This window comes from Diceros bicornis, chromosome 33 (assembly GCF_020826845.1).
Source record: "Diceros bicornis minor isolate mBicDic1 chromosome 33, mDicBic1.mat.cur, whole genome shotgun sequence".
NCBI classification, from domain to species: domain Eukaryota; kingdom Metazoa; phylum Chordata; class Mammalia; order Perissodactyla; family Rhinocerotidae; genus Diceros; species Diceros bicornis.
In genome coordinates, this window is record NC_080772.1 from 20,486,652 (window position 1) to 20,510,901 (window position 24,250).

A 24,250-nucleotide genomic window follows, 5' to 3' on the forward strand; every position below is an offset into this window, starting at 1 on the left:
CTGTCCAGCTTGGAAAGGTGGTGGGGAGGAGGGCTGCCACGGAGGGAAAAATAGACATTTTTCTTCGAGGAAATTGTGGAGAAGGATGTTGAATCAACCTGTTACATGGTGAGTTTTGGATGTCCATGGTGTGCCTCTATGGAGATGTCCTTTGATGGATTCCTAGTCAGCAAGGACCAAAGGTATATATACGTGCATAAACGTGTGTGTGTGCGTAGATATAGATATGCATAATCTGAAAAAACAAAGGTGAGGTTGTTACCAAACCAAGTGGCCAAGTGGGCTCGCCTTCTGGTAAGTTTAAGACTCTACACCAGTGGAAGTTGTCTCACAACGTAAAGTGTATTTGCAGCAAATAGGAGGCCATGAAGAATCGTTTCCAAAAATGGCGTCCTTGAAAAAAGGGAAGCAGGAACTTTTATTTTGGATGGGGAATGAATATTCAAAAGGGAGAGGCAGGTGTTCGCTGGCGCAGGCCCAGTTGGAAAACATGCTTCCACATACACTGCAGATTACGGTAATGAGGCCTAAGCTCCTCCTGGAGAGATCTTAGCATTAAAGGTAAGGCAGAGGTCACGGGCGGGCTAAGCTCTTGCAGTGAGGCTTGGTCTGTTTCAGGATGGTTGGTGGTTACATCTCCTTAATATACAAAAGGAAAAAACAACTTGGAGAAACAGTTAATTGCTTCCAAACCCACCCTTGAGTTTCTTGAGGTGCCTAGTGGGTGACAAGGGTGATTAATTAGTGCAAGGAGAGAAGAGAAGGGGAGCATGTCAAAGAAGGCTTTACGGATATATTTGAGCTGGATTTGAAACATTGCTAAGAATTTTCTGGGAACACACTTTAGGTGTTAGGAGCAGGGAAGAGATATTCCAGGAAAAGGCACAGAAGTGTGAGAAAAGAATAATCAGCTGCCAACCGTGGAGGTTGAGAAAGGAAGATCAGCAGGGAACACATACAGAGTATTAATATTCCCTGGTTCTTCACCTCCCCGTCCTCTGTGCGCCCTGATAAGGGGAGCAGCAAAGCAGGAATCTCAGAATAAAGCACTGAAGTGTCGACTAGATAGCTATGAAAATATTCAGACAAACCTCTATTGGGTGTCTTGGATAAACAGGTCGAAAAGAAAACAATTATGGCACCGTGTCAAAGAATTGGGGAGACAGATGAAAGGCACATACTGGACACCCCTGAAGTGTTGATGTCATCCAAGAACCTACAAGGAGTAAGGACAAAAGGCAGATAGTAAAGTAGAGAAGATGGGAATAGACGGGTAGTATTGAAGAACTGCGGGTAGCTCGGATAGGTACCCAACCTATTGAGTTAAACCCCCCAAAACAAAACAGAAATGAAATAAATCGGTGAAAGAGTCCAGGCTGAAAAATCTAAAATGAGGAGAAGCAGATTCAAACCTGGTGGCTGTGGTAGTTAAGGTCCTAAGTTACACACAGAGGATTCATATTCATACACATTTTCAGCATGGCACATACCTCCTCAAGTGCCTAAGCACTCAATTACTCATCCCCAAAGGTGAGTGGTTACCTCTGTGCTAACCTCAGCAATGAAACCATGTCAAAGAGAAAAACACACCTTAACATGCTTGGATAGAAAGGAGTGATAGATGTAGAATGTTTTTGCCTGGCAGTTGATTTTTAAGCCTAGATTTAAAGGTATACACTGAGAACGTTCAGAGAATATATTGAAAGTTGCAATAGAAAGTCCCATTATCTTTAATGGGAATTTCATGGCTAATTCCCTGTGCATTGCTGAAAATGTGCCCCTTCAACTCGATTGCTTTTTTGCCTTAAGGTGTATGGCATGAGCAGAGTGTTCAATTTGGCCCTGCTTCTGCTGCCAGGATCTCTCTCCAGCTGTTGCCTATCACTTCTGCGTTCTGTTTGGTTGTTTTCCAGGGTGCCCCTCTCTGCCTGCCATCTCTTTGCTGTCTTTCCCAATGCTCATTAACCCCTTGTCTTTTACCTCTCAGACTATGAAACAGAGGCACCCACTACAGTCATGGGAAGATTTCGTCAGTACTGTGTGTTTGACAAGAGGCAAATAATAGTGTTGAAAAAGCGTCAATAGACGTCCGGAGGTTATTTCTATAAAATATCCTGGAGACTCGCCTGAATGATCACTTGCTTTCATAATGCAGCTATTGTTAGACTGTCATTCAAATTTTCCTAAAGGGAGAGTGTAAATATTTAATATTTTATTATACATGTGTGTGTATAAGATCAGTGAATTCGTTATTGTTGACAACAAATATCTATTTGCCTTTTATCTCACATGAAAGTATGTGTTTCATTAAGAAAGTGCCTTCTTGGGGCCAGCCCCGTGGCTTAGCGGCTAAGTGTGCACGCTCTGCTACTGGCGGCCCGGGGTTCGGATCCCAGGCGCGCACCGACGCACCGCTTCTCCGGCCATGCTGAGGCTGCGTCCCACATACAGCAACTAGAAGGATGTGCAATTGTGACATACAACTATCTGCTGGGGCTTTGGGGAAAAAAAGGAGGAGGATTGGCAATAGATGTTAGCTCAGAGCCGGTCTTCCTCAGCAAAAAGAGGAGGATTAGCATGGATGTTAGCTCAGGGCTGATCGTCCTCACACACACAAAAAAAGTGCCTTCTCTGTTACAGGGGAACAAGGACGTGGGTGTTGGGTTTTTGAAATCTCTGCTGACTTGTGGCAATTTTCTCAAGCTTTTTATTTGTCACGAACGCATTGCTAAGGGAGACCAAGGTAGTAAAGATCAATAGGTCGGCAGCAGGCCTTTCCATGTTAATTTTGCAGAGGCTCTGCCTGGGAAGAACCACAGCAGCCCTTCGGTATTTACCATACTGCATTAGCCTCAAGTGTACAATTCTTCCTCGGTATAAGGTAATAAAAGGGAGCAGAAAAAATAAAACCCTGCAACATCAGACAATTAGTTTCTTCAATCAGATGCTTCATTCTAGTTGTCAATAGACTTTTCACAGTGGTGCTCTGTGCTCAGTAGTTAAAAGTAATTAGAAGCCAGAATAAATGAGATCACTGCAGGAATGAACATGCTTTACACAGAACAGTGCATTTTATACAGAAAAATGCAAATCTGTCGTAGAGAAAGAACATAGTCTCCCTTCGATTTATTTTTACTACTTGATTGCTTTACAATTGATATGCTTACTTGGCATGCTTCAAATCTAGTTCTTTTTTAATCATGAACACATTTTAGTATGATGAGGTCTACATTCATCGTGAAGTGGTTTGGGCTGGCTGAATTAATCTCTACCAAAACAACGCATTTAAAGTATAAATGCTGAGACCAAGATTGTGATTGTTGAATTATGGATGTGGGAGCTAGAATTCTCTAAATGCAGTAATCTACATGATGTGGTTGTGGTATGATAGAAAGATCCCTGGATTTTGAAATCAGAAAACTGGTTTTGAATCCTGTTACTTGCTGTGTGACTGTGATGACATCATCTGGTCTCTCAGAGGCTTATTGGTGAAATGGGAATAATGATTGCTTTCTGAAAAAGATGGCATGAGGATTAAATGAGCAGTACATATGAAAACATCTACTACAGGACTTGGCAATAGTGAACACTGGTTTTTTCGATTTTAATCTGTTTCCGATAGTGAATCCATCTTTTCATTGCAGAATTAGAAATAGGAAATACATGTGTTTAAAATGACTAGATCATACCTACTAAAATAGGAGAAACCTTATAAGACCTATTTAAAAAATCACAGTAATTACTAAGAGAGTGGATCTTAAATGTTCTCACCACAAAAAAGAAATGGTAATTATGTGATGTGATGCAGGTATTGGCTAATGCTGTGGTGGTAATCTTTTGTGACATATACGTGTATCAAAAGAACACCTTATACACCTTAAACTTAGCACAATGTTATATGTCAATTATACTTCAATGAAGCTGGGGAAAAAATACAGTAACGAGTCAGGATAGGAGAGGAGCAGGAAAAATTCAAGAGTTAACTCCTGATCTGTAAGAAGTAGAATACACAAAACGCTGGACCCTATTAGAGCTTATTTTTAGAATCCTCCTTTGATAGCTTGTAGAAAGTCATTCAAGAGCAGCAGAACAGGATCTCCTTGAATTCAAGCAGAGGAAGTTTTCTTTCCTAGTGTCAAAAACCAAGAGCATATGTGAGAAGAAAGACAGATATTTAGGACTTGAAAAGAATCAGGTGCTAGCATTTATTCATTCATTCACTGAGGGAGAAAGAAGCTCTTTGTGGAGCACTGCTATGTGGCAAGCGCTGGGCTACACCAAACTATAGGAGAGTAAGGAGGTCCTTGTTCTCACTGCACTTACAGCCTGAGGTCTTGACAAGGGGAGCACATTGGGAAGCCAGCCAGCCATACTGTGTAGCACCCGTTGTCTTTAATAATGACAATAGGAGGAAGATAGTCAAAGGATTGGGTTTTTAAGTGAAGTGACTCAAAGGAATGGATACATACCTTTCGAACTACAATAGAGAGAGAATATATAACATTATTTTGACAGTGTGAAAGAACAGATTCTGTGACGGTTTCAAATGTATTCTTCTGAACCTGGAAAGTATTGGTAAGTGATAGAAGGACAATTTTGATGAGAGAATAATTGATAATAGAATTAATATAAGAATAATTAATCAATATAATACGTAATTTCCAAGTATTACCACAACTCTTTTAGCGTTGTTAATCAGAAGACATGGTAGGATCAATGGTTAAATCCAAAGAAAGGGAAGTGCATGCCATTGTTCTTGAAAGAAAAGCTAAATACCATTTATAAGCCATAAGGGAATCTGTAATTGTTTTTTTACTAATATTTATTGTCTCTACAATGCATTTATTACTTCACCAAATTTATTTAACAAATAAACACTTCTTGAGCAAATAGATGGCAAATGTAGAGCATAAAGAAAGGAATTTTATCTTTTAGGAATATATATATAATACCATTGGCGCACATCAGGAATTCAGGTAATTTTTTTTCAATAAGTGTACATTGGATGCTTACTGGGTCCCATGAAGCATGATAGGGTCTAGGAAGGCGGTGATCAATACAGGCACCAGTCCTGCCTATTGGTGGTGCTGGTAGTGGTAGTAATCGTAATGAAAGTTACTAATATTTGTTGAACTTATACTTCATGCTACATCCTGTGCTAAGTACTAGACATGAATTATTTCATGTACTCTGGAAAACAACACTCTGAGGTGTTTACTGTCATTCAACTCAATTTACAGATGAGGAAACAGAGTTTCAGGAGCTTAAGTAACTTGCCCAAGGTCAGGCAGTTATTAGCAAATCCAGAATCTAACTCAGAACGTTTACGTCCAGTGCCCATGTTCTTCATCCCTGCCCCTTTCAGACAAGTATCATATAGCAGATAAGAGGTGTGACGTGTGACCCAAACCAGGGCATATGAGATCGTAGAAGTGAGGGAGCAGCATATGGGAACTATGAGAGGTGGTGACTTCAGAGAACTGGTAACAGGATGGTTGAAGCGTGGAGTAGAAGTAAGGAAAACCAGGGACCATATCGCGAAGACTTTGTATTTCATGTTAAGAAATGGGAAGCCATTCAAATGTTTGCATTGTCATCTGCATTTTTAAAAAATCACCTTCCCTATCGGGGAAGACAGTGGGAAGAGGCAAGGCAAGAAGAATCAGAGAGAGGTTGCACCAGTCTAGGCAAGAGATGATATTAGCAGTGCAGCTAGAGAGGAGAGATTTGAGGGAGAGCAAGAGATATGAAATTAATAAGCGTGAAAGGTACTAGAGGAGGTATATTAACACAATGGACCTGCACACATATATTAATCTCTGGTAATGGGTGAGTTCAGTTTGATGGCTTGGGGGCTTATAACATTTCTCAGTCTGGGGGTGAAACTGAGTAATTATAAATAACTAGACAAAGATTTTAGGAAAGCAAACATTTAATCTTGACCACACCCGCTCTAGGAAGGTTTTGCAAAAATAGGAAGGTTGAAGATACTAAAAATATCATGGCACAATAAACCTTTAAGGAATTAGATACTTTCTACATCTTATTTCTTCCAACTTCTTTGTTAACAGGATCAGTATTAATAGAAATATCTCTAACTCATCTATTTCCTACAGCTGCTTGGTTTCTTATAGCTGAATAAAATGGGAGCATGAGAAAAACCCAAGGAAAAAGTAAAAGCATTTGGGAACTGAGCAGAATCATTTACATTTTTTCCAACAAGGAGAAATGTATCTAGTGCAAAGATTGTTGAAACTAATCTGCCTTAGGCTATCTAGGACAGAAACTCAGATGATGCTGCAAGGTGCATAAAATCAGGCGATTGGTAGTACCTTCCACCTGTCATAAAAAGCTTGTGTGTATAGAAGAGTGGTGTGCAAATACCAGTAGTAGCAGCTGATGTTCCAGCTGATTTCACCTACCTCGTTCTCTTGGGATTGAAATAGAGAGTCATTATTCCTCTCTGAAATGTGAGTGGTGCCCAGGTACCTTTAGCCCAGTAAAGTATTGTGGAGAACCCCAGCTCATTAGATTCCTAATAACTTGTATGTGACAGTCACTTGAACAGGGATAATAGACCTGGCTTTTAATTAAATGAGAAAAAAAAGACTTTTGTAGAATAAGGGAAAGTGATTTCGTATTTTAAGATCTAAATCTGTAAGATTATAAATATAAACCTATAACCATATAGACATATTATTCATGTGAAAAATATAATCAAAATAATAGGTTTCTCAGGCTGTCCTTATACATATACCCTGAACGATGCATTTTGCCTAAAGGAATTTTCTCGCTCTTGTTTCCATGACTAAAGACAGCATCATAGTTATAAAGGATGGTGAAAATGAGACAATACACATGGAAGTCCAGAGCTAACAAGACAAAATCAGATGCTGATCATTTTGTAGAATTCTACATTGGGGCAAAACTCGCTGACTTCAAAATTGTTAACAAATATTTATTTCCCTTTATGTTTATCTAGTACAAAATCAAATTAACCTCCATATTAATGCAAATGATTTGAAATGAGTTTCCGTGGTTAGCCAGTTGGTGTAGGTTGTTAAGGGGTCGTGTCTGATGCTGCCATTTCAACAGTTAGTCAAAACTGTTGTTTGTCACGTGGTCCCTTAAACTCAGAAAACCCTAAGACGTGTCTTGAGACTTTGGGGATGTTTTTTTCATATATCATATTTTTCTAACGGAAAATTATTCTGCTAATGATACTGCACTAGCACAAAAAAATGAACATACTTATCCAAGTGACTCAATTCTACTATTATTACATAAAATAGTTAAAAATCTCTGCTCAAGTGACTTTCGAAGTTGCAACATATATCCCTAAATTCAGTGACTCCAGTGGGTTTTGTTTTTAGTTGTAATTGAGTATGTAACGTCATTGAGAAGTACAATGGAACTTTTCCAAGTAGTGTTCAGTCTCACCCTCAGTTTAAAAGATATGGGGAAGTTAAAACAAAGTATCTCTTGCTAACGGTTGCATTTTCTATTTTTAATTACTTAAAAAAGTTTTTTATTTCAACATCTACATAATGTCAATTTGTAGCAAATTATTGTGGCTGCAAATTCAGAGATCTTCATTATGCTAGTTTTTCCCTGTGTTTTATTTAATGTGTCAGTTTATAACTAGAATCTGAACGACCTTCCTCCATGAGTAATAAGAAAGTTTGGGATCACTCTCAAGAGATACAGTGATTAGCTACCAAGCAACACGTCAGAGTTTCTGACCCTGAGCATGCTGAGAGTTAGCAAATAAATCCACGGTAGGAAAACGGAGCTCAAAGCCATAACCTCGCATTGTTCTGGGTTCCCATGTCAGTTTCACTGTGAGTTACTGCGTCACCCTTGTGGCCCAAGGCGGGTGATGCCTCTCCCCAAACATTCAATTTACTGCATTTCAACCCTTGGGAGATTGGCTTCCTTGTTCAGTACAATTGGAATCAACATTAGATGAGGTAGTAGAGCTCTGGAAGATTTAAAATGTAATTAGAGAAAAACTGATGTTTTTGTCTGGAATCGTGGTAAATGACCAAATATGTAGAAGCTCCTTACATTACGAGAGTCTTTTATCTAATTTATTAAAGCAATGCATGAAGCATCTTAAGGTAAGGATTAACATGTTAAAAAGAAGATCAAGATATAACTTGCTTCAAGTAAGATTTGAAGTCTTACAAAGTGAACTAAATATAGTCTAATAGAAACGGGTTAATAAATGGTTGAAAAACAATATGTTGCATTTAAACCAATTTAGGAAACTAAGTTTTTTCTCTCCAGGGAGAGCTAGTTGAGGGGGAGGTTTGGCTGTTGATCATTTTGTACCCTGAGCATCTAGAAATAGGCCTGGCAAACAGGAGATCACTTGACATGCTTTTCCTGACCCTTAACTCTACAGTTTGACATATAAAATAAAGTTGATGCCCAATCGGTGATGTCCAGGATCAGTTGAGAAAAACATATGAAATAAAAAGTACAAGAATCGTACTCCAGCCAGACTCCAATTTACAAAAGAGATATTGGTGGAAGTTTGTCATTAACTTCATGTAATTATCATAACCTTATAATATCATAATCTTATAAAAGAATTTACCACAGCATTACTTTAATGAACGTATCTTTAAAACAAAAAGTAGAAAGAGCTTTTGTCAATACGCAACACAATGGGATTTGAGAAATTAGGATTTACGAAAGTTCACATTCCTCAGATTTTGCAAATAAAGTATTGCCCATAATGAGCTCCAGACAGACCTATAGTGTGAGCTCAGTAGCAAAGAGGGATGGAAATGGCATTACCCCAGCATGCATGGCTAATCGATTACACGTGTCACTTCAGGTCATTCTTGTGGCACTTTATGAGGCTGGTGCACCAGCTTCCATCTTTTCACAGATGAGAAAATTGAGGCTGAGAGAATAGAAGTAATGCAAACAAAGTCCCACAAGACTGTCCTCAAACCCCGGTGCCTCTGGTTGTGACACCCATGTTGTCAACTGCTATTCCACATTCAGAAAGAGGTTTTGTGATATTTTGATAGTAGTGAAAGACACCCCCAAAATGGACAAACATTCTTGATTTAGGGGGAGGTTCGTAGAGTGACACCAGGACGTTGACTGCAAGCAGAAAGAAGTTCTGAGTAGGGGGAGTAGGTGAGGTGCTGGGGAGATGGGGTGGAAAATGGGAGAGCAGTTGGTAGAAAACCTTAAGCATCAGGATGAAGAGTTTGCTTTGGCAAATGTTGCCTGGAAAGCAACTGAAGGCGCTTTGAATACAGTATTGATAGCATGTTAAGGTTGAATACTTAGTAAATTACTTTATGATTTGCTTAACAAATTGTTATTTTATATCATATAATGTAAATGTTGAAATTCTTTTCATATCAACCAAAGAATAAGTGAGAGACCCACCTGCTCCTAGAATCTGACTCCCGAGGCCTTGCCTGTTTGGGCCCAGACTACTTCTGTCACTTCATCTCCATTTCTCCTCTCTGTGCTCCAGCATATTGAGCTCCACACTTGTTCTAAGCAGAGGGAACAATCAGTAACCCCAGGGCCTTTGCACTTGCTCTCCCAGAAATGGTCTTCCCAATAACAGCACCTCCCTCTGCCATTTTACCCTGTTCATTTTCTGTTCCCCTGAAAATTGTATTTTTCTGGATTACTTATTACTACCTGATATTATGTATTTGTTTTTTTTTGTTTTTTTTTGTTTTGTTTTGTTTTTTCCATCTCAGTAGAGTTTGATCACCAAAAGGGATGGGACTTGGTTTTGTTTGCTGTTGCATCCCCAGCATACTGGAGTAGATGAAGATTTTGGGGTCTAAAGTTAACCACCCTTTTTAAGGAAAAGAATAGAAAATTACAAAACAAGATAGGAATAGAAGTTAGTATTTATTTAGAATATGAGAAAAAAACAATTACAAATTTTAAATTGCTGATAAATACCACAAGCATTATAAAATCTGCAAAATAAAGGAATGTTTTTATTACTTTATTTCCTGTCCCACTTCTGTACTTTTTCTTCTACCTTTTTTGTGACGTACTCTTTGATTGCCTCTTCAAATGATCATAATTTTGTAATATAATCTTCTATAGAGAGAATAGGAAAATAATTCTGCCTTTTCTGTAGCATGGCTGATCAGATTTCTTGTTAAATTATTGATAGTTTAGAAAAGCCTTTCAACATCAACATTATTGCTAATCTCTTGTAAATTTTTCAGTTGTTGTCAAACATGAAAACCTCTGTAGGGTTCTTTAGCATATGAACCGTAATGTTCGGAAGAATATTCCGCAGAGTAGCTTTGGGCTCTATACATTTCCAACCTTGTTTCTCCTCTACCACACACAGTCCTGGGTGCCCAGGATAAGAACACATTGCATTATAACCTTGGGCCCTGCACCTCCTGTTCAACATTGGGTGAGTTTATACGATGGGCAGTAGGAACACTCTGGAAGCTATTCCTACTCCAGGATATATAATAACCTAACTATAGATGAAAGTGGCTGCGAATCACATACAAAGGTCTCAGTAAACCTAGCCTAAATGCATCCCTAATTCTACTTCCTTTAGCTCAGTTCCAGAAATAACTATGTCCGTTTGAACACTCCAGAACATGACAGAGGCAAGTTGGGATACAAAAAGACAGTAGTTGTAACCATTTGCAGTTAAAACATTTTGCTTTTGCCAATTGTAAAAGCAGGTGACTATGTAAACAGGTTGCTAGGGATCTATGTAAGTAAGGGATCCTGAAATTCAACCTTTTTTAGCTTATTAATAAATCCACTTGTGCCAGCACCTAATGGTACTTGTAGGTACAAAGTAGACACTCAAAAAATATTTGTTGAATGAATGAATGGATGGATGAATAGAAGGATACTTCTTTGTGACTCTTCCATAACATTGCTAAATCAAAGTGCCTTTCAAATTAAATTGGATCCATTAGCTACAGGTTACATTTATCATATTAAAGCTATGCTAAATCTCTGAGTCATGTGGGATCTATTCTTAATGCAAAATATGTCAAGAAGATTTATTCATTATAAGCACAGATACATTGACATTTTCCTTTTTCTTTCTATGGGGAAATCCACAATTTCTGCTTAATTTTGCAGCCCTTTCAAGTGCACTTTCTCAGGAGTATGCCCTAAGCAGAGCTATTACTTGGAAAGTCTTATTACTAAAATTATGGAACAACTTTCTTCTATGTATATGTTATATTTGCCTTTTTATGAAGGACAAATTCTACTTTGTGACCTTTATTTTTTTATTTTTGTGACTCCCAGGGGAAGAGTTATCCGTATTTTGAAAATGATTTTGCAGCTAAAAAGAGCTGAAAAATTGAAGGCCTATATTTTCCAGGATGGAGTAAAAATATAGATTAATTTAAATTTTAATTTAACTGCATACTGTGAAAACAGAGACAGTGCTAGAAAGGAAATTGGTGGGTTAGACAAGAAATCTCGTATTGAATGGAATTCACTTAGGATTCCCAGCCTTTGGGCTGCTCCCTGCATTCTCTTGCCCAGGGTTAGCAGATCAGTCTCACTGGTAATCAGAGCAGTACCTATAAGATCAAATGATCTCTTGTAAAACCTGACTCTCAGTATACATTTATGCACCATTGGGAAACCACGTGCCACTTTCTGGATCTGGAGTCTTTCAGAGAATGCCAGCATAAAACTGCATCTTGCAAATGCTGCGTTTTTCCACTTGACATTCAGATGGAGATAGTTGCAAGGAAAATAAAACGCTATGAGGCAAATCATGGCATATTGACAGTAAAGTTGTGGGCTTTTACTGCCAGGCTTTCTTTTATACGCTTAATTTAGGAGAATGGAATTCTGTGATACTCGGATGGAAAAACTAGACCTCTGTTGGATCCATCAGTTGTGGATCAAATACAGGCAACATTTCCCACATTGACTTGGTTGTCTCTTTTTAAATTTTTCACTTTTTAAAAATTTCAAATTAATCTTGGGATGTAATTGGAATAGACACAGTGGTTAGCATGAAAAGTCAAGTATAGACGCGCCATCTTTTTTTGATATGCTGATGAAGGAAAACGTATGTATTCAATTTAAAGTAGAATTTTCTATTAGGTGATTGGTTCTACAGAAGTGACACTTTGAGGTGCCCTGTCAGAGATCGTGATTGATCAGGAGATTATAGTAAAGTCTTTTAAAGTCTCTGGCAGATAATTTGCTGCTGTACTGCTGTTGACTACAACTTAAAGTAGGGAGAAATAAATCAATTTAAAAAGATTAAGAAAACGGACAAAAATTATAGGCTTCCTGTTAAAAATCCTTCACAATGAGTAAGTGTTTGTTATAAGTAGAAGAGGGCAAGTCATGCTTTATCAGGAAGCACAGACATGTTTCAGTGTGATTAGAAAAAGATAGAGATTTTTTTCCTTAGCTTCATTCAGCTGGCATAATGAGCATTATTGATTAAAATGTTAGAATCAATAAGGACTTGAAATCGGAGTAGAGAAGATCTTACGGAGGAGAAAAAGGTTATGGTCTGTCGAGTAAGCTGACAATTAAATGCTTTGTAAAAAATCGATTTTTTAAACATGAACTGTCAGTTACGCTTCTCGGGTTTCATTGGCATATGCTGTTCTACTGCACGCCAGGTACATGTAAGACTACAATTATATATTGTTATCAGACTCATACACTAAATATTTGTAAACATCATTTACTACTAGCAGCTAATTATAAAACTGTAGCCCATCTGAATATGTGTTATTAATGCTCTCTGAAGAGTTCTCTGTAATGTTAATGAGGAAGCTGCTTTTCAAGTCATTTAACAGCCAATGGAATTTAACGTGTTTCTCCTTAGAATGCAATTATGTATAATAATACAGTTGCACTTTGTAAGGTTCTTTCTAAAATTATAGCAGTAATGTTTTAAATCCCTCTCTCCTCTTTTTCTTAATTCATCAGTCTCAAAATCTACCAGATGTATTGGACTTCTGTAGCACAGCCTCAGACCCAGGGATAAATGAGTTAGATATTCCTCACATGTAAGCAATTGCACTGTAGAACTTACTTTTATTTGTAGGAGAAAAATAAACAGATCTAGAAAAATACAGGTGTAAAAACCAAACCACAGGGAATTAAATGCAAAAATGGAGACAAAACACCAATATATTGAAAAATGAAGTAAAACAAAATTTGCTAATATAAATTTTAGGAAAAACATCTAAAAGTAATGAACATTTTAATGAAATGTATACACAGAGTACCCCTAAAAGACAATTCAGAGACCAGCACCTGAAAATATTAACAAATAAACAGGCTCTGAGAGCTGCTATAGAGGAAAATGTGGAAGAATGTAAAAGAAATGCCTTCAAGGAAAGGAAAAGGACGAAGGCTCACCATCACTGAATTCAGGGGCTGAATTCTGAATTTTCTCAGGGCTGCTCTGGGCACCACAGTCCTGTATAACTACTTAAAAATTCCCTTTGAAAATGTTACAGTCATTTAGATTGGGTTCAAGAAACACACTTTTTTAAAAAATCAATTCTGAGCTTACTGAATATTAGTTTCAGCTGTTTATTTTTTCTAAGCTATTGGGCATAAATCAGTATGTCTATTAACTATCAATATGTAGACATGAGTGAAAAATATTAGGAAGTCATTTCTTTTAAATTACATGAAATATCAGTAAAGAATAATATCTGATAATAAAATTTATTATAATTCTGAATATTTAATTTTCTGTGTATAAACTCTCTCATAAACATAGTTCATTATGGGTTTATTTTAAATTTAAGTGCTTAATTTAGGACCCCAACAGTGTAGCTCTAGAATCTATTTTTAAGCAGGTGTTTTATATAGAAAAATCAATGGTTCATTGTCTAGTCGCTTTGATTTTTGGCACTTTTTGATTTTGAAATTAGTGTAGGGGAGGAAAAATCATGTTCCCTCTACCCTTCTGAGTTCTTAGCTGAGAACACTGTAATAAAAGACAGATTAACAAGAGAAAAACAGAAGTTTAGTCACATGTATACTGCACATATACGTGGGAGATACCCACGGAAAGGAGTAGCTCTCCAAGGAGGCAGATTTTGCCATGGCGTATTCTGCTTCCCTTCATTGGTAACCCACACCGTCTTGAAGTGCTTAACTGGAACCAGTGGGATTTGACTTGCCCTTGTCTTTGCGCCCAGGTGCACCCTGAGTGTGACGCTGGAGCAGGCCATCATCCTGGCCAGAAGCCATGGACTGCCTCCTCGCTACATCATGCAGGCCACAGACGTGATGCGGAAGCAGGTGAGTCTCGTGCACATTTTAGGGAGTTGTTTTCCAGGACCTGGATTTGAAGGTTCTTTGATTCATTTATCAGGTGTCCGACATGTGCCTGGATGTAAGGGGCACTTTTCCAGGTTCGGAGGGTAAGTGTGAACAAGAAACACTGCCAGAGAAGAAGACAATGCAGACATCTGTATGAGGTTCTCCAAGAAACTTAGCCAACCTAGAGAAAGGGATGTCTAAGCGGTAACTTGAAGGAGGAGAGGGAGTGGACCAGGCGAAATGGGCAGGAGTGGATTGGGGGCTTCTGTAAAGGACCAGATAAAAGGACGCATGGTATTTTCCGGGATGGCCGGTAATCTAGTGAGCTCGGAAATAGGTTGGGGAGGGTGGGGACAAGGAAGAAGAGGAAAGAGTGGAGGGCACTGCTTGCTTCTGGAGATCTCAAAGGGAATTCCATGCCGTGCTAAGAAGTTTGCACATTATTCTGAAGATAAAGCACGTACTTCAAATTATCCTTCCGAGGGTGAACAGCAGCCTTTGGCCTGCCTGCAGTTCACTGAAGTACTTATAGATGAGAATATACTGTCTTATAAAGAGAAGGAACTTTTGATACAATAACCCAATGATAGTTTAAGTGTGAAAGTTTGGTTTCTAACCCTTAAAATTCTTTAAAAAGATAACGACAATAATGCACTAACCTCCAACTTACTGATTATTAGGAAAATGTGCTTAATCTAGTAGAAAAGACACAACTTAGTAGAAAGACAAAAGAAGTTGGAAGACGTCAATTTTGTGTTTTGTTCTGCCACATTTTCTCAGGGCTACCGTGGAAAATTGATGTAACAAATCTCTCTTCTTGCTGACTTGGTTTGCCTTGCCCAATGATAGTGAGTGACTTAATTTTTAGGATGTGCTTTTATAGTTATTACTGCTTTATTTACTAAAGACTTAGATTATAACTCTTAGGCAAACATACAAATCCCTGTGGGTTTGCTCCCAAGATTACACTACAGAATATCAACCAAGCCAAAAAAGAAAAAAAAACCCATGGAAGGAGTCCTGGTGAGGCCAGCACAGGCTTGGGGTCTGCAGTGCAGAGATAAGGTACAATGAGTGCACATTCGTTGATACTTTGGGTTGGGAACCTCAGAACTGAAAATTGAAAACCAAGATCTCACAGGATCCAGGAGGGATTTGCTAAGTAAAGGTTAGATCCAGGAGAAGCACATGATACATGTGGGTCAGCTGGAAAGGGCAAATACAGATGCAAATACCAGCGGGTTTTTGAAGGATTTTTTGGGTGGATATACAAATTTGGTTTTAAAAAATAGATCAAAGAAAACTTGTGATTATCCATATCAGGGTTGGGATTTGGGTGCTAAAACATACAGAAAGACACGAACCTTTCTGTTCTACTCTGTTGCTGTTTAAGTTTGCAATAAGACTTGGGAGAGCCATCTCAAAATGATGGTTCATGGCAAGACTAAGAGACTGGTATTAATGTTTTTCAGAATAATCCAGTACAGCGGTAATTATGAGTTGGCTACATATACATTCTTACTATATGAACTTGAATAATCAAAACCCTTAAATTCTTACAACTGAAAATGGAGATAGATAAAAGAGAGATAGAAAAGTAAAAACAATATTATGTAGGCTTTAATGATTTAACTGGTGCAAACCTCTTTAAAATATAATATACATATTATATTTACGTATATTATTGATATGTATTATTATATATTTATAAAATGTAATTTTAAAAGACTGAAGAGCTATGAAGTTCCTTATAAAATCCTGGTTGATTTCTAAACTGCACTGTTTTTCAGTATTTCTCATTCCTTCTTCCTCCTATTTTTTTTTTTAAATAAATACATTTAGAATATGCAGCTTCCTTTGTTTGTTGCTTCTTTCTCTGCTCGAAGTTATGACATCTCCAGGTGGTTCTGAGAGACAAAGAACTGATTTCTACCTTCTTTGTGAAAGATCATAGAGCCTGGGGCCCTCTCTTGAGAGAAATAGGAGTGGACCGGTGCCCAGGAGCGACTTTTGCAACGTTTGTTCTGTTGCCAGTCATCTTTCCAGTAGACAGCAGTTACAGGCGATGGGATGAATGGCTGGGATCCAATCTGCAAGCCAACTGTTACCCACTGGGATCTGAGACGTTAGAACACAAGTGTGAATCAGAGACCTAACTTTTCTGTCCCTTTTGTCTTTCAACCATTTAGACTCAGCTTTCCAGAGACTGAATGGTTAGAATATTTGCCAAGTTAATGAATAATATTTTCAAAGATCTTTAGTTTCTTTTTAAAAAAGAGGTAGCTTTTCAGTGTGATTTCTTGTTCTTTTTCTAATTGTAGCGTAGTTTTCATGTACAGATTTTGTATATGAACTTTTCATATAATTGTTGTATTCATTCACTGGTGGAGTCAGAAGGAAAGACAAAAGGTACAAGAGAAGGGTACTATGCCCCTTGCAGTTTTTTGGTAATGATTGTAATAATCCTAGGCAGTTCTTTTACATAACCAATTGATCTGATTAATAAAAGGCTTGAGGTAGAATCTCTTGTTTACATTATAAACTTAAAGTTTACCATCCTGTAAATTATACGTTCCAAGTATTCTTTGGTGTAAGCCTACCCAAAGATTATTTTTTGACCTTTTTAATAAAAAATGGGATTCCAAAGAATTCTGGCTCCTTACCTACGCTATCAAGGCATTATACTAGGCACTAAGAACAAGGACTGAGGAAGATGCAGTTCTTGCCTAGTCTCATGGTGGACATGTGTAGGCAAATCATCATGATACAGGCACCAACAGACAAGTACTCTAAGGGGTTACAACCTCAGTGTATCAGGATATAAAACAGGGAACGAATAAATGAGTAGACCGTGAGCCCCGCAGTGGCTGGGACACTGAGTGTATTTCATTTTGGTGTCACAAGTGTCCAGAATAATACCTCGTACAGAGTAAATGCTAAAGGATGTTTGTTCAATGAATTAGTTCTAAGTAGGATAACTGAAAAAAGTTTTCATGCAGAAAGTGAATATATGATAATGGCTAAGAGCACAGATTCTTGAGCCAGACAGCCTCAGTTTGAATCCCAGCTCCAATGTTTACTGTCTGTGTGATTTGGGGCAAAATTCTTAGCCTTTCTGTTACTTAGTTTTCTCATTATTAAAACAAAAGTAATAATAGTTCTTGCCTCATAGTGTTGTTGTAAAGATATGACTCAATATACTTAATGCACTTAAAACAGTGCTTGATACAGTGAATGACTAGTTGTGGACGAAGATGATATTTGATTTGGGCCTTGGAGGATAAATGTGATACAGACAGGTAGGGAAGAGGACAGGGAGGGTGTTTAGGTAGAGGAAGCAACATGAGCAAGGGTGTAAAAATGCTGGCATGTTGAGTATATGAAGAATTATATAGTTGAATTCCAAGTGGAATATGCCAGTAGATGTGCTCAGCATGGTGAGCATCGATTTTATTTGAAACCTTTTAAGAAAGCAAAACTCTTTCTGTAAATTATTTGATATAATATTATGAGACTAAAGACAAAAAGAATTATACACAAATACTATACTCTGGTTAGTAAATCTGTTTTTCACAGGGATATGATTCAGAAATTCTAATTCTAGTTTGTGTGTATACTGGGATTGAACAAAAAAGTAAATATATTGTAAATAATGAGAATCAAATTTCTTACTGTCTGAGAAAGCAGTTAGAAATTAGGAAAGGGAGAAGGTGGAATCCAGAGTGAACCCTGTGGTATTGGATTGGAATGGGAGATGGTTTGAACTGATGGCCACACACACGCAGATATAGATAGATGTAGAAATAAATATAGATGTTTGAGTATGTTTGCGTTGGTCAACTAGAAGACCTAAAAGCAGTTTCAATCCAGTAATGGTACTGAGCATGCCCAGTGTCCAGATCTGGGGTTCTAAATATTCTCCATTAAAAAGAGCCAGGGAACCTTGGAGAAATGGTTAATTCCCAGCTGAGACAGGGAAGATGAGCCTGAAACATCCTGAGGTGCCAGAAAATAAACAAGCACTCAAAAATGATGATGGTTATATCAGCAGGACACAAGAAGCAACCTGAAGGAGCTCCCAGTGGCCAAAGCTGGAACAATTTGAACAAAAAAACAATATTAGTAATAACACTGTTGGATTATAATTCATAGAATAAATAAGTATCCATGAATCCAAACTGATTTAAATAATACTGGAATAAATAGATAATTTGGGGAGAAAGGATAACTCTTCTTTATAGAAGCATTCCAGTTCATAAACACTACAGTATTATTGTTGCAGGCAAGATGCACCAATGGATGCTAAAATCAGTGAGCAAAAGTTTGAAGAGAAACAGGATATGTGCATAGTTTCACAGTATCTCCCACAACATATTTATTAACTACAAAAAGAAAGATGGTAACGGGGCCGGCCCAGTGGCGCAAGCGGTTGGGTTAGCGCGCTCCCCTGCGGCGGCCCAGGGTTCGCCAGTTCGGATCCGGGGCGCGCACCGTCGCACTGCTTGGCAAGCCATGCTGTGGCGGCGTCCCCTGTAGAGTGGAGGAAGATGGGCGCAGATATTGGCCTGAGGCCAATCTTCCTCAGCAAAAAAAGAGGAGGATTGGCAGATGTTAGCACAGGGCTGATCTCCTCACAAAAAAAAAAAAAAAAAAAGATGGTAACTTACAGTGCAAAAATCTGGCAGACACCACCTTAACCAAGTGATGAAAGTTAAAGTCACCGGTGATGAGACAGATCGACATCATGTGATGTGCTGATGATCAACAACAGTGATATGGTGCACTGAGGAGGCACACCCATCACTTCTGTGATTTTCTTGCCAAAAATGCGTATCTTATATCTAATCATACGGAAACATCTGACAAACCCAAATTGAAAGACATTCTGCAAAATAATGACCAGTACTAATCAAAAGTCTTAAGGTCGTGAAAGACAAAGAGAACCTGAGAAACTGCCACAGGCTGGGGGAGATCAAGGAGACATGAAAACAAAATGCAGTATGAGATACTGGATTGGATCCTGGAGTAGAAAACGGACTTAGTGCAGAAAAATGGTGAAATTTGTTAATTTGTTAATAGCGTTAAACCAACCTTTATTTCTGGTTTTGATCATCATACTCTGGCCAAGTGAATGGTTAATGTTAGAGGGAGTTTACGTTCTGGGTAAATTATGTGAACTCTATTCTGCTTTTACAACTTTTCTCTAAGTCTGAAATTACTACGAAATAAAGACGTTTTTTAACTGCTTAATTGCAATTCCTACTTTCCTTCTCTTCTGTCTTTTTGCCACTCCGCCCCTTTGCCCTATTTGCTGTCTTTATTTGGTTCATCTTAAGAGAGTATATTCATTTTTTTTTCTTTTTTCCTTTCCTCCTTTTCTTTCTTCCCTTCCCATAGGTCAGAATTTGGTAGCGGGAGAGAGAGTTTCAGAGTTTCTTAAAACACTCTCCTTCGTCTGTTCTCAGCCCCAAACCCCGGTGTTTGGTTCCATGTAGCAACTAATTCCCATTAGGACCTGAACAATGGTTATAGCTTCATTCATGAAGTTGTGAAAACTTTTTCATTGCTAAAGTACATTGTCTTTGTACTATAAACTTTGAGGCAGAATTCTTAGATTTCAGAGATCTAGATACTCATGCATCATCCAGAAATTGCTTTAGAACTTTTGTGTGTGTGTGTGTGTGAGGAAGAGATCAGCCCTGAGCTAACATCCATGCCAATCCTCCTCTTTTTGCTGAGGAAGACCTGGCCCTGAGCTAACATCTGTTGCCAATCCTCCTCCTTTTTCTCCCCAAAGCCCCAGTAGATAGTTGTATGTCATAGTTGCACATCCTTCTAGTTGCTGTATGTGGGACGCGGCCTCAGCATGGCAGGAGAAGCGGTGCATAGGTGCACGCCCGGATCTGAACCCAAGCGCCAGTAGCAGAGCGCACACCCTTAACCGCTAAGCCACGGGGCTGGCCCCACTTTAGAACTTTTTAAGAAAGCATTTTCTTGATAAATACTATGAAATTTTAAATAGCTAATTATTCAGCTTAGGACAAAATAGGTGCATGAGTGTAATAAATTGTGATTTCTGTTCCACAAAAGCAGGGACATAGAGCAGATATTTATAGCCTGCTCATTTCCTATTTTCAGTGTCTTAAGTGTTGATTGCTTCTAGGAATAAAGACGTAGATAAGATAGTGAACAGGAAGCTGTTATTTAAACTTATTTTGAATGATTTAGATGGCTGTTAAAATAAATATCAATCCTTTGAAACAATATATCAATGTATTTTGATTCTTAAAAGCATTAATTTTGAAAATGCTCAGATATGATTTCTCTCTTCCTCCTTATCCAGTCTCTCTTGATGTTAAATAGTTGGAATAAATATTCTGCACTCAAATGTTAATGGTATGTTAAATAGTTACTCGTACAATGTAGAGCTAAAAGTGACGTTCCATACTTCTATCAGGGAGCAAGAGTTCAGAACACAGCAAAGAATTTGGGAGTCAGAGACCGGACCCCGCAGTCTGCTCCGAGGTAAGTGACACCCAGATCTGCTTTTTGCCAAAGCACTTGCCACCATTTCCCTGGCAGTGTCACTCACAGCTAATGCCACTGCTCCAGGATATGCTCAATATGGTACTGATTGTGATCATGGAAATTGGCCTTGTAAACACTCTGTGGCTAAATGTGATTAGGCATAAATGGTCTCAGAATTAAATGGTAATTTTAGGTAAAGCAGACTTGGAGAGAGCAGGTAGAAGTGTTGACATTATTCTATTTTGCAGTAGAATAATTCAAAAACATGGTTGAATTCAAAAACAAAAGTCCAAACAGGTACTGCTAAAATCTGTATTCCAACTGCGCCAAACTACCAAAATGCCACTTTCATTTATACTTCTATGACTGCACATGCTGTTGGCTCTGGCTTGATTGCCTTTCCCATCTATGTCTGTATAGAAAACTCCTGCTTAACCACAAAACTCAACTTAGAAGTGATTTTCTCCCAGAAGTCTTGGTTGAGTTTCCTTCCTCTTTGTCCTCCCTTAGCATCCTGTATATTGATCTCTATAGCCCTTATCATATTGTGTTGCAATATACTGTTACATATCCCTTTGCCCAACCTAAAGATGAATTTTCTGGAGGCAACGAATATGTTTTCTTTTTTTTATTTTATTTTGCTCATCATAGTGCCTACATAATGCAGACATCGAATATCTGAACTGATTTCAAGAATTTGGAATGAATAAATCAATGAATGAGTTTTTTGTTTGTTATTGTACCAAATATTCACAGTTCACATATCATCATAAGAAAGAACTCTAATCTACCTTTAAAATTAATGAACATGGGAACAGCCATCAAAGAAATGTCATTAATTTGACTTCCCTGGTGACATTAGGGTAGGCAGCTATCTATCTGGAAGTGGGGCAAAACTATATAATTTCTTATACATTTGATTGTTTTATACATTTGTGTTTTAACAAAAAGCTCCTTCAAGCAATGTCACAGACAAGACACTCTTTCTTTATATTTACAAAGCAGTTGCCTGAAGGAGAATGATGACTGCAGCATTTATGAAGTTATATTTCTTTCTGAAAAACTACGTGGGCAGTGAAAGTACTTTCAAAAGGGAAAACGTATTTTCTCCCTGAAAGTGGATGGAGCACTCATGTTCTAATTGCATTTCTTTTTAGTGCTGACTCCTAACTATTTAATCCTCAGGTCTTGTTAATGTTCTCTTTCATAGTTGATTAGATTAGCATCTACGACTTTCTGTTGCTAAAGAATCATTTCACGTAGGCATTCTCTCTAGCACCTTGAGCAGACACAGTATATTTGGATAATAGACCCAGTGAAGTGTTAAAATTCCAATAAGAAAACAAGATAATGGCTCATCAAGGTCTTCTTAGCTAGAGCTTATAAACACTAATAAACAGTGGGGTTACGATAAGACTTCAGCATCCTGATCAATAAACCGATGTGCAAGCTGAATACAAGAAAAGAAACTGATGAACTCGCTTTTTTCTTTATTGCGTTATGTTTTAAGACGCTTGAAATGAAACATCGTAAAATGTGTCATATAAAGTTGACATTTTTTACAAGAGAATAATAGCTCTGAGAGAGAAATCTAGAATAATGTTTAAATTTTATTTTATTTATTCTTACACTCTTTCTACAAATATTTGTTGAGGACTTAAGAAATGCAAAGCACTCTGCTATGCCCCATGAGGACGGAAACATGAGATCGAAATAGTTCTGGCCCTCAAGGAGCTTTCAGTTAAAGAAAACGTAACTATGAGAAAAGGTAGGGGCGCTGGCCCGGTGGCATAGTGGTTAAGTTCATGTGCTCTGCTTTGGTGGCCCAGGGTTCATACGTTTGGATCCCAGGTACAGACCTACTCCCTGCTTATCAAGCCAGGCTGTGGCAGCGTCGCACACATAAAGTAGAGGAAGATGGGCACAGATGTTAGCCCAGGGCCAGTCTTCCTCAGCAAAAAGAGGAGGATTGGCAACAGATGTTAGCTCAAGGCTAATCTTCCTCACAAAAGAGAAAAAAAGAACAGGTAGGATGTGAGAAGCACTCTGGGGGGTGCAGGGAGAGTACTGAGGAACCAGCATGGAAATGAAGATTCCTGCCCCAAAGACAGCAAATTGAAGAACACATTAGGCTCTCAAGGCCAGGCCATACATAGGCAAGTCTAGGGTAATGTTTCTGGAAATATCTTCATGGAGATAAAGTTTGCTGTCTCTGCTTGAGATAATATTTGGTTCAAATCCCCAGCCAATCTCTATCGTAGTTTTCCTTTTACCATTCACTTTCTTTCATTTTTTTAAATTCACTCAGCAAGCATATATCAAATTTCTGCTGTGTGTTTGTGGGTGTCAGGTACTTTATTAAAAGATAAAGATAAAGACATAGTCCCTTCTACCAGTCAGTGAGGTGCAGTAGAGTGACCAATGAATAAAATGAAAATAGTATACAGTGTATAAGGACTGGCACAGAAATAGGCACAGATTGCCATGAGAACACAGAGAAGAGGCACATAATTCAGTCTAAGGCTGGAGAGGGGAGGTTGCAGAGTATTCCTGGCCAGTCAGCATGGTAATAGGTGTCCTATGGAGCCAATGCAATGGCACCAACACCCAGAGAACACATCACATTCTGAGAACTACACCTAGATCTCTAGAACTGTTGGTTGAATGTGATCTAAGAATGACGCAAAGTGAGGCTAGAGACGTAGGCAGGAGCTAGGTCAGTAAGAGACTTGTACGAGATATTGAAGAGTCTTGATTTTAACTTGAAGACCATAGGGAGGCATTAAGAAACAATGTTACTAGCTGGAAGATTTAAATTTTAGAATTTATTTCTGGGAACATTAGGAGGATTGAAAGGCAGGAACTTGAAAGGAGATTATTGTAGTGTTGAGGAGAAAGATGAGAGGATGGATTAGAGAGATATAGAAGACAGAATTAATAGTCTTTGGACACTAATTGGATTAAGGTGGTTAGTAAAAAGAAAGATTCTAGGAGGATCACCAAATCTTTGGCTTGGATGACAAGGGGTGTGTGGTTCTAGTCACTGAGATAGCAGATACAGGGAAAAGAACATGTGTAGAGAAAAGATGATGAACTCAACTTGGTAATATTCCGACTAAGGCTCAATGGGACATCCATGTGGATGCCTTTGTGGGCAGTACAAACAACATTCTTCCTCCTCCTAACTTTCATACATTGGCTCTTCAGAGCGATAATCATATCTTCATCAAGAACTAAATATTACATCCCAGATCTAATGGCACACTGGTCTTATTTTCTATTCCATTACAAAATCCGGAAACTATTGTGTATAAAAGCTTGATTTTCTTTGTTTGTGTAATTGGGAGGCAACATACTATAGTGGTTAAAAGTGAAAAATGATTTTGAGTCCCAGCTCCTGCTGGGACCTTATATAGTC

General features: G+C 38.2%; 1 protein-coding gene across 1 annotated transcript in view; it reads left to right on the top strand.

Annotated features, from left to right (window-relative positions):
- The window catches only part of PREX2 (phosphatidylinositol-3,4,5-trisphosphate dependent Rac exchange factor 2), a 277,450-nt gene that overhangs the window by 249,611 nt on the left and 3,589 nt on the right, over positions 1–24,250 (top strand). The window contains exons 38-39 of the mRNA XM_058528828.1: positions 14,181–14,283; positions 20,762–20,829. Of these exons, the coding sequence (XP_058384811.1) occupies positions 14,181–14,283; positions 20,762–20,829 (171 nt within the window). The remainder of the gene's footprint in view (positions 1–14,180; positions 14,284–20,761; positions 20,830–24,250) is intronic.